Here is a 12,405-nt window from a genome sequence, read left to right as displayed (position 1 = left end):
TGTGGTTTCAATTTTGCACCACGATTCTCGAATGCCATATCAGTTAACGACCTGTAGCTACGTATTTCTTATTTTTCCAACATGAAAAATAATCTTTTGGATGCGAAAATATAATTTTCGCATGCAAAAGACGTTTCATACTTCCCGGCGCGTCCTCTTCCACCTAATAAGACTCGGGAATAACATTTGTAGCCCAACAGCCGCTGCCATCTAGTGACAACAAGCAAGGTAAAAAACCAAAACAAAACACAGCTGATCAGTCAGTATCGATGCCACTTCGGACCTTTAAATGCTGGTCTTTAATTTTGACCTTTAAACCAATATACACAATTTAAAAGGGAGTGTTTTTGTTTTTCATATATATATATATATATATATATATATATATATATATGTATATATATATATATATATATATATATATATATATATATATACTATATATATATATATATATATATATATATATATATATATATATATATATATATATATATATATATATATATATATATATATATATATATATATATATATATCTAAGCATGGAGTCAAATGTCACAATTTTGTAAACATTTTGAAATGTTTTACAAAATTCGAGTTAACCTGTATGCTTTCATTTTAGTATGTGGGCGATCTCGAGGAACCTGGTTAAAAGTTAAGTATATCTTAGTTTAACCAGACCACTGAGGTGATTAACAGCTCTCGTAGGGCTGGCCCGAAGGATTAGATTTATTTTGCGTGGCTAAGAACCAACTGGTTACCTAGCAACAGGACCTACAGCTTATTGTGGAATCCGAACCACATTATGATGAGAAATGAAGGAGTTTGGTAATCGGTTATTCATGGTATTTTGATTTCCCAGTGAAGGATATTTACTAGGCTAGCATACAAGGCAAGTATGTCCATTTTTAAGGAAATGGCTACCGAAGCTATGAAGGGCTAAACTTGGAAGCTTGAATTTCAAGACAATGGCCCCTGTGGGCTTATTCCAAATGAATAGGGTTCATCTTCTGAATAATAATAATAATAATAATAATAATAATAATAATAATAATAATAATAATAATAATAATAATAATACAATTTAGTACGATTTAATCTGCTGAAATGATCAAGTGCTAACATAGTTGTGAACTGATTAACTGTAATCTAGCGTAGACATTTTCGTTTAAAAAATACTGTTGCCTATTAAGAAATTGTAGATACAGTATCCTAGCCTATGCTTCTTTGGTGAGTAGTCGCAGCTTACTAGCGAATTTTAGATCGATCGAAGAATAAGAAAAGAATCACTAAAGGTTCATGTTATACATCTAAAGGCAGACAGTCTTTATGGCTGTCGCCAGCGTTGCGTGTCGCGTATAAAGACTAAACATACAATAGACTAATGCCATGGTTGTGTTGATTCTTTAATGCTTTTACCATGCAAATTTTGCTGAAGTGAAGTATTAATATTGCACCAACACTACTATAATACAATATTACCTTTCTTGGGTGTCGCTAATACCTCGTTACTAAGAGTTTATATGGAAATGACTTGGTGGAAAATGTAGCTTATTATGAGGGTAATGTTAATTAAACCATAGGGTTATGCTATGAAATTTAATCCGGGAAATGAAATGACAGCACTAAAATCATGTATTATATTGATATTTTTGTTTCATTCCAGAATTAAATAACTTGTTTGGGGGGAATTACGCTGCTACAGAATTCAGCTTTAACCTAATTTATGAATTTTTATGGAAATTATCAGTTTAAATTCATTTGAATAACCAACGTGTAATTTATGAAACTACTGAAATGATTTTCATCTTTTTCTCCATCTTACAGTTAATACAAAGATGTGGTAGGGTAGAATGTCTAAAAAATAAAGAAGAGTTTTTTAAAGGAACTAATTAATTTCCATCCTTGTAATGTACGTATAAAGACAAAGAATGCCACCTGAAACCTATTACCGTCTTCACTTACCAGAAGTGTAAAATTTCTTTTCAAATATATATTTGTAACCTACTGGTCACTTTTTACCATATACGTACGTAGCATTTATTAGCCCCAATGACCTATTAACTTCTCGATTTCTTCACATTTTGGAAACGATTGTCATTACTAATAGAAGGCATACTGTTTTAATAACAATGTCTTTCCTTTATCAAAGAAAATGCACACGAGAAGTGAAAAGTGTTGAAAAAATATAACAGAATAAAACACGCATCACATATAATGCTGCTGGCTCAATGGGAATCCGCCTTTAATCTGTGCTAGACCATAATCTTGAATCACCAGTCTGAAATATTGATTAGAGAGAGAGAGAGAGAGAGAGAGAGAGAGAGAGAGAGAGAGAGAGAGAGAGAGAGAGAGAGAGAGAGATATGGAAATAGGGGTGTATTTTGTACCTGTTTTCAGCAAAAGGAAACAACTGACACTTTTAGAATAAAATACTGCTAAGGGTTTACACTTTCTTACATACTTTCTCATATGAAATGGTGATTTGTCATCCCTGTGCTACAATTATCAAGCCGTCCTGAAACTTTCAAAATTCTTACATTTTTTAGTGTGGCTGTAGTCCTGACTACCTAACTTCTCTTTTTGGAAGATTTTTTATGTATATTTTGATGAGAGATTTAATATTACTTATATTAATTATTATTTTGAATCTAGGGTACCATAACGCATGTACGGAGATCAGTTATTAGATTCAAGTGCTAGAATCTTGTCCTCTTGGAATAACTATACCTTTTGAAAATAGCTCGCTTCTGTCAACCTTTTCTGCGAATTTTCTTCATCACAGAGCAACGTCAATGAGCCAGTCAATATTATGACTTATATATATCAGAAACGTCTGTTCCGAACTTTTAGTTTGGCAAGCACGCTCATTAAACCCTGAACTTATGAGGGGAAAAGCGAGCGAGGTTCAGATATGAATTCAGTTTATCTGCATTTCGTGACTGCAAATAATCCACGCTGATTATAGCAATGAATACGATTCTAGTGAATAATTATATCTCCTTTGTTTAGATAACGGAATATGGTTAGCTCTTAGTATGATTTACAAGAGCTGTTCAGTCAGTACAAAAGGTATTTTGACTGGGTATTATATTTCGAGAAGGATACATCTGATCGATTTTAGCCATTTCTAATTTATCTTCTTACATAGGACTTCTAGGTTACTAATGATATGAAAAAATGAGTACTTTGTTTTGGTATTATTTGTCCAATAAGCTGGTAGTCAAAACGAGTGGATAAGTCTAAATAAGGGTTTGATGGAAATCAGACCTAAAGCCTTTAATGGTAATTTGAGGAACCAGTGGGGCTTGCTCATTCTTTTCCATGTTTATACTTCACTATTTCCACCTTCCTTTCCTTGCTTCTCTTACACTATTCTCCGCAATCCTTGAAAATCGAGAACAACTTCGCTTGGAGAAGAAAACGCGATGCTCGACAAAGTTGTCAGCGAAACAAGCAATAGACGATACGTTAAGATCATGTTGCAAGCCATGAATCATAGCTGAATGAAAAATGTACCAGCCTCTTCTAACCCGACAACTGTCGTAGTAGGGACAGACTTGGGGAACGTGCATACAGAATTCAAGGTACAGGGACAAGCGCGCCTTTGACTAATGCAGGAGAAGAATTCGGAATCGCTCTCAAAATAGTCACAGACGCACGGGGAATACGCTGCAGCAAATTCGCTTGACAAATGTGGCCAGTGATATAACCGGTGCGTTGGCTTTCCAGCTGTTCCTTCACCGAGGAATTTTCTTCGTATATTTGCTTTTTACTTTATTTTATACCGTCCAATACCACATTAAGTTAGTGGCCTACCAACCCCTTCTTGCTCTCCCGATTATAATTTTATCAAATGAGTAGAGAATCCACTAAGAATGGATGGCGAGGCAATGGAATTGATCATTCATACAACTTATCTAATGAATTATTATTAGATGCAAGTAAAACCTTAATTAACTATCACAATGTTTACCATACAAACAACAATTGCACTATCTTAAACTCACTTGAGTCCTATCAGTGTACTTCATAAGAGAATATTAGTACAATAATGTTCACACTAAAGTGGATAATCGCTTTTGTGTGCTAGTAAAAGAGAGTGTTAAGATATCTTGCTATTAATAAGATATTGCAAACGTAGGATCTATTTTGGTATGGAAGACTTAATGCACAGAAAAGTGTGGTCTTTCATTGCTCTAACACAGGTACGTAGGGTAAGAGCATAAGTTAAAGCAAGGGACAGGCAAAGAACCACATTTATAGTAACGAAGATTAAGCACCTATCCTGTTGATAGGCATGGCTTCAGGTGTTAATCTTTTAGTTATATTTGAATATTTTGCAACGAAGTTGCTAAATTGGCTACCTATATCCTAGATGCTACCCACTAAGTCGAATATCTGCCAAGTGCAAACACTGCTTCGGTCCAAAGGGTAAGTGGCTTTTAGAAGAAGGAACTCACATTGTTCCACCCAGCTCGGAACTCCAAACTGGGCTCTCTTGCTAAGGAGGCGAGTAACCTAACCGCTGAATTACAAGGAATCACACAAACACTTTCTATATATATACAGTGCATATGTGTATGTATATATATATGTATATATGTATGTATGTATGCATGTATCAGAGGTATGTGGCTATATGAGTTGGTGACCTCCCTCTTACTAGAGTATGTCTGTGGTTGGAATTCCACCCGGGAACGGAGAGCTCCTTCAATTATTCCCTATTGGGATCGAGGGCTTTAAATGGGAGCGTATTGAAAACGTATGCGGATACTGAGAAGTTGAAAGATCATTCTAGCTATTAAAGGTACCGTTTTACACACACACATATACATTATATACATATGTATATACACACACACACACACTATATATATATATATATATATATATATATATATATATATATATATATATATATATATTAAGTGTTTTATGTAATGTAAACTATCAGTATTTGTTGAAGATGTTAATCTTCAACAATTATGATTCATATTTGTAGTATTTTCACGCTATATTCTGTATGAACTGAGAACAGAACATTATAATTCATCATACTCCAGCATTTTATGGCAATAAATCTTTTTTTCCGTTTGAAAGCCAAATCTCCATTGCTCCTCCATTAAATTTCTCTCATCACTTTCCAGCTATGCGGTCTGATAGTGCTGGCGACAGGAGCTGTGGTCAAACTAGAGCTCTCCAAGTACCTGCAAGTGTCAGCAGAATTTTCTGCCACTGCCCCCTACGTTCTTATGGCCACAGGCGGTCTCATGTTCCTGCTGGCCATCTTGGCTTGCTGTTGCACGGCGAAGGGACAACCAGTTCTTCTGTATATAGTAAGTTATTCAGTATCTTCTTCGTGTACCTGGCCCTTCAGAATAGACGGTACTATTCAATTCTTTTTGCATGTTATATGTTACGTACAGTTTGTCGGTTTGTATTTTCTTGGTGAAGGTTCTGATATAGCTAAACGCAGTGTTCATTATCCATCGACATATAGGGATTTTTATGGTTTCCTGCTCTTCCCTTTTCTTGTTTTAAAGACTATCCTAAAACAAAATTAGTGACATTGATGGGCACTTTGATGAATGTAACTGTAGAGGCAAGTTATAACTTCAAAATTCACGTTCCTATGGAATATAAAATCGACAGATCGATATATCGTATTTCATATTAGAGTATTATATACAAATAATCAATGAATGTATATTCAGATATTCTTGTTCATAATTAGCGTGCACTCCTGGAAAGAAATAGGAATATGGCCCCATACGGAATGAATATAAGAATTTGCATGACTAACCTAGTTTTTCCGAATGTGTATGAGGAATTGCATACAGAATCCGGAGAATCAGATATGAATCTTGAGGATAGCCTAAACAATTCCTACAGTAATGGTAAGCATATAATGAGTGTTTATGATACAGAAACACGCATTTAGTGGGATGAGCCGGCAACAGTCATTTCATAGCCAAACAAAATTTAAATTATTTGGTGTCATATTAAAGTTTGAGTCAACTTGGCAACCTCAGCCTGTTTTGGGATATTTGGGGTCTAGGGGAAAATGAGCGAGATTTTTGCGGCAAATGGAAATAATCCGTTCAAGCAGCTCTAACATTTGAATAAGTAGCACATTTTGAACATATCTGGTGCCATTAACTTTGCAATAAGTCCTACAATTGGTTATTTGAATGAATTCTGCAATACACCAAATAATACCGCACTAGATGTGTAGTGTGCCTGTGTATGTATTATGAATACTACTGTTCTTATTTCAGTATGCGGCGTTTTTGCTAGTCATCTTCGTCATCCTGGTAGGAGAAGGAGTCAGCACATGGGCCTTCAGGAAAAGCCTCAAGAATGACTTTCTCGAAGGACTCAGCACCGCCTTCACAGACTATGAGAGATCATCCACTATGGCCAGGGCTGTTGATAACCTCCAGAGCAGGGTAAAGGATGCTATGCTGCCTTTATATTCATTTCAGCCCCAATCTCCCATTGCCAATATAGAAAAAAAATTTATATATACCAACAGTTTCAGCAATATTCATGTTATACATTCATCTGTAAATATAACAGTAAGTTTGTTTGCTTGTTACCTAAAGGAGCCTATACAGCGTAAGATAAATTTTGCAAGAGAAAATTATACAGTCAGAAGTATTTTAACCCAAGATATGCCATAGTAAACTCGAAACTGATGAATGTGCGACACTATAACTGGAACGTAAATTTCTATTTATTTATATTTATTATTTCCAGGGGTCATATATAGTACGCTGAAAGTATGTTGAATGTGGAGGAGAGAAGAGAGACAGAGCTGAATGATGCAAGAGTAGAAGGGGTTACTTTAAATATGAGCATGGTAGTTAAAGTGACTAGTGAAGATTACAGTGAAGGCACTTAAGATATTATTTTACTTGACGAATAGTTCTATAGCAAATAAAAAGTTCAGTATAGGAAGTCAGATAGCTGGAAATAGATTGCTGCGAGATGATTAAAAAAAGTTCATATGAGGCAATGATCATCTTTGTATTTGCAAAGATACATATAACATGATTTAAACAGCGTATTCTGAGCATTAAACCGCAATACTTCGACAGTCTTCCGATAGCTGATATTTTGCACTAGATGGTACCCAGTCAAATAGCTCCTTAATTTCCTTTCACTTGCAATGCAGTGATCTGTTGGCAAGCTACGAATATTTAGTGCAAATTTTATATAAAAGATCTCCGTAAAACACTTGCACATCTATTATATCATGATAGCTCATACACTAACCAAGGCAATTAAATATTTCAGCTCTCATGCTGCGGCATCCAGAATGCTAGCGACTGGGTGTCTATGCCTTACGGTTTCAACAACGATCCTCCATACCCGCCATCATGCTGCAAGGAGTCTCAGGAAGGAATGTGCATCGCTTTGCACGCTCAGGTAAAGTATTCATTCCAAATTGGTCATTGTGTTCAACTGAAAAAGGAAATAGGCATACTGTAATTTTACCTCCATTGACCCCGCACATGGATGGTAGTGTATTTTACCTGTACAAGACACAAAAACGATTATGCAAACTTAATTCGAATACCCATCAGTGACCACTTGGGCCAACTCTTTCTCCTCCGATTTTTAAGAGAAGTATAACAGTCTGGAAAGAGATATATATAGCTGTTCATATCGGGCGATAATATCCTAATTTCAACCATCAAGAACAAGAGGAAGTCCCCGAATTCCTGTTCTGAACCTTATTGTTATTTAAAGAACTTTTCATTTATAAATTTGCATTTGTAAGATCACTTCCTCTTTAACCACATTATATGTATATATATATATATATATATATATATATATATATATATATATATATATATATATATATATATAAAAATATATATATATATGTGTATATATATGTTTATTTATATGTGTATATATATATTAATATATATATATATATATATATATATATATATATATATATATATATATTATATATATATATATATATATATATATATATATATATATATATATATATATATATATATATAAAACAATAAGGAGTGACTCCATAGGGAAGGCTAAACAGTCACAGCTACAAACAGCCTCCGACATAAAAAAAACTAAAACCCTCGCCAGGGTTCATTCCATCATGACCACCAAGAATTTACTGTAGGTTGGGGTACTGACCACGTTTGTCAGCATATCTGAAATTTTTCTCTAATTAAACTCAGCTAAGCATTTAAAGAGGTGTCACACACACTGCTGCAACGGTTTGTAAGAAATCATATTAATCCCTTTATATTTCATGAGTTGTTTGATCAGTTCTTTGTTGTCAAACTTTTTTACTTAAAATGACACGCGTAATTAGTTTTTTTTTATTTAAACTTATTCCAGAAGCAGGGTTGAGTGTTTTTGTTGGTCGTTATCTTCTCTGTACATTTCATTTAATGATTCTTCATAGTCTGTTTACATACTCACTGATGTGCATCTTTTGATGCATTATGATATGGCCAATAAAATAAACTCGTGTATGTTCATGTACATTACAGTAAGTAGTATTAATCAGCTATAAAATATCTCTTGTCTTGTTTTCACCAAGTGACGTCTTCTTTTCCACAGGGATGCTACAGGACAGTCATCAGTCTTGTTGAGGCTGGAGTCGGCGCCTTTCTCATCATGGCTCTGACATTCACTTGTTTCATGGTACTTCACGATTCTTTTTTTTTCTTTTGCTGTGATGGTGATATAATATGACAAATAGGCACATAGCAACTCACACCATCAGTTGAATTCGTCTTAATAGTCCTCCAAAAGAGGAGAGATCACAAAAATCTACTGTTAATTTTGCAATTAAATTCACAGAGTTGATGCTGTCCGATCTTATTAAATATTCAATTGAGGAATACTCTCCAGAAGTGAATTTGCCTGATTTAAGTAGACAAGAGAAAAACGAATTCTACATTTTCCATAATTTTTTTTCAGTTCTTTCTCCATGAACACTGTTGCAAAAGCAGAAGTATAAAGCATCATTTATATTTCTCTTCTACTTGGGAACGAAAGGAAAAGCAGAAATATCTTTTCTGAAGTTTCCTGTAGCTGTCATGCACCAATTTTCCATAATTTTTTTTTTTTCATATAATTCTCTGCATCACTGTACAAATAAATATTCGTAATAAAGATCACAACAAAGTTTGAGGTATAAAGGAACAAAGATATAAGTAATTTACATTATTTTTACTTGAGCGAAAAGGCGACACTCACTTTAGCATGAAAAATCTAAGATATTGAAAACGAGTGTTTGGAATATTCCATATTTAGCTGACAATTTGTATTTTTCTTCAGATAAATGGAGTAATATTTTTTGCATTGTTTGACTATCCAAAGTCTTACTATAATTCAGTCCAAAAATCCTTGAAATTTGTTACAATCAGGAGCTAAGCGGTAAGATAGAGTTGAAGGCTGGAACCTCTCAATGATTTTAGCATTCATTCAAAGGTACTATTTGCACAAGAACAATTTATACTTGAATTAATTATAATATTTTTGGGAAAATACTCTTATATAAATAATTGTTATCGCTCTCCAAGCCGAAGAAGGATTTCAGCATTTTCTGGTGGTTATGCTTATGATAAATTTATCATTCACATGCCCATAGATTTATAACAACGGTATGTGTGTCTTGATGTATTTGCATATATACTACAGTAGTTTCATAATAAGTTGCTATTTTAGTGTCATAAAAAGAGAATAATGTCAGCGTTACTTCATTCCACTGGGAGATGATTTTCATTTGCAGATGTAAACGAATATTTATTTTCTGCTGGGCAGAAAGACCCAATCTAAGACCTCTGAAACTAACGCCACTTTGTCTTGCAGGTCATCGGTGTCCTGCTTGCCTGCTGTCTCGCCCGCAACATCAACCGAGCAAAATATGAGCAAGTCTGAGGCCGCGCCCCCATACCCCGCCCACTTCCAGCCCCCACGGACCAGCAGTATGCCCATGCTTATACACACCCTTCTAGACCAGTGCCCCACGCCACAATCGGCAGGAGCCTTTCAGGAGGTGCCAGGTCTCTCCCTAGACCCACTCCGAGACCAGCTCCCCCAGAGACGAGTTTCCACGTCTAAAAGCGCTATCCGTGCCTTCGTATCATTTGGTTACGGAGGCTTAGCTCTTTTAACTGTTTAGGCTGAGACAAGAACTGCCTTCATGCCACTTTGCGAAGGGTGAATTTTGGCATGTTAAAATAGGATTTTCCTCTCTTCAGCGAGATGAAAATATGAGAAACATCGCAGGGCTAACTTTTCCTAAAGCTGGTCGGAATTTCTAGTGTATAAGATGTTCTTTTGTGATGATCTTGATCATGCATGGGAAAGGGCGAATCGAGAGCGCCTTTCGGAACCCCTTGTCCGATCTGAAAGAGGTTCCTTCACTGAACGGGCTGTGAAATGGAGTTGTTGAGTAACGGGTGTATGGGGTCAGTAACCATGTAATAAGTACATGAAATTGAAGCTGGGGAATGTACGATGTCGGCTTCTCAAAGTATTCTTGGAGCAATCGTAGGACGGTTGTTGGATAAACAAAGTAATATACAAACTGGAGATAACTCAGGAGAGCATAATAAAGAGAGAGTATTTGGTCCTTGAAGTACGACAAAAATGATCCTGTCTGTCACCACGCGAAACTACTGTAAGACCGGAATCAAACAGATGCGAAAAATTGTTCGTAATGTAAGATACATTCATGTGGGTTTCACTGTTTACTATTCCAAAGAATTTAGTTCCATTACAGTCGGTGAATTAGGTAGATTCCGATGTATATAATAGATGTTACTGTTTTTAATGATTCGTACGTAGTGCGTTCGTAAAAAATTAGACAAAGATGAATTTATATTGTGTGAGTGATGAGCAATAATTCCTTCTTAATCATGGAAATCAGTCACAATTAAAAGTTATTACGAAATGATCATTACTTCTTATTCGGAGCTGGCAATGATTTTCAACTAACGATTGCTATCCAGAGAATAATAGCTGATAACTGATAATAACGAGGGATCAATGATTAACTTTTGAAGACTTGTAGTGATAATTAATCAGTTTTAATTCCCGTGACATTTGAATGACAGGTGATTTGTAGGTATGGTCTTCAAGTTACTGTATTAATTGCTCATGGTCGTTTCATATGTATATAAACGATTTGTAGCCATATCTGTCAATTTCATTTCATATGTATATAGACGATATATAGCCATTTCTTTTATTTTCGTGTACGATTAAAATTTTACAAACTAAACCGTAATAATATAGCCACGTTTCTGTTTCTTCGTATGTTATAATTAGTCCTCACTTAAGGGAAAGGCCGTATAAAAATTCATCTAAACTTGTCAGATCCTTATGGGCATTAGTGGTGGTATTTGGTACTTCTGGTAAAAGATATTTAAAAACAATTACATTTAAGATGAAAGGAATGCTCTAAATGTAATCTTGATCGATGACTGCTGATATCTTACACCTCTCCTAATGTTTTTAATGCGTCTAATCCATAATGTTGGCTTGCATAATCAAAACTTTGAAGAGTGAGCACATTTTGCTAACTTGCTATTCTTTCTAATGTCTTGGGAGATTATGATTTTGTTCCTCAAGTGTGAAAAGTTTAGGAAATGGATACTGAGTTGTCAGCAACTCTGCTTTCTCTTGTTAAACAGAGTTCCTTAGGGAAAAGGGTTACGTATATGCGTCCCTTTTCTAAAGTATTTTACCAGCCTCCAGCACAAAAACATAAAAGAAGAAACTGTTCTGAATTAAAAAAAAACTTGAGGTCACTCTCGTCATCTTTCCTCAAGGTCATTTCACAAACCTGCCATTACTGTTATTATGGTAAAAATTAATGACCTTGAATTCTGCTGCCATTAAATCGTGTTAAGTTCTCTAGATAATATGGAATATGCTTGGATATCATATTACAGGTACTAATTGCGTAATGAAACTCATTACATTTAGTGTGGTGTCATTTCACTTTCGAAAAATATGCTATGTGGACGTGTCATACTGCAAGGAAGCTCGCGTTAACTAGCTGAATACGGAAGGACTGTAAATACGCTCAATACTGTCCATCTTGCATGCAGAATGAGTAAGCAGAATGCATACACTCATTTTCGTCTCCTCTAAAACAAATGATAAAGACATTCAGTTATGCTAGATCTCTGTCATTTGATTGACTTATTGGAATAATAATAAGCTGGGGATGCAATACCAGACGAATACGTTGCTTAATGTTCAGGAAATAACAGTATAACACAGCTTGTCTCAGTTATTCAGTTTCAGTGATCTTGCTTTTATTTTCCAAGTTCGCGATTTGGCATGGCTGTGTTCGTTCTGGCGCTTTTTAGGTATTACATGTAA

At 35.1% G+C, this 12,405-nt stretch overlaps 1 protein-coding gene across 1 annotated transcript in view; it reads left to right on the top strand.

Moving 5' to 3' along the window:
• Positions 1-11,794, top strand: part of LOC136845825 (tetraspanin-7-like) — a 39,202-nt gene extending 27,408 nt beyond the window's left edge. The window contains exons 3-7 of the mRNA XM_067116209.1: positions 5,154-5,342; positions 6,285-6,455; positions 7,306-7,437; positions 8,623-8,706; positions 9,880-11,794. Coding sequence (XP_066972310.1) covers positions 5,154-5,342; positions 6,285-6,455; positions 7,306-7,437; positions 8,623-8,706; positions 9,880-9,948 — 645 coding nt within the window. The 3' untranslated portion in view covers positions 9,949-11,794. The remainder of the gene's footprint in view (positions 1-5,153; positions 5,343-6,284; positions 6,456-7,305; positions 7,438-8,622; positions 8,707-9,879) is intronic.
• Positions 11,795-12,405: the final 611 nt, after the last annotated feature.

This window comes from Macrobrachium rosenbergii, chromosome 14, assembly GCF_040412425.1.
Source record: "Macrobrachium rosenbergii isolate ZJJX-2024 chromosome 14, ASM4041242v1, whole genome shotgun sequence".
Classification (NCBI taxonomy): Eukaryota; Metazoa; Arthropoda; class Malacostraca; order Decapoda; family Palaemonidae; genus Macrobrachium; species Macrobrachium rosenbergii.
This window is presented reverse-complemented; position numbering and strand designations above follow the sequence as displayed.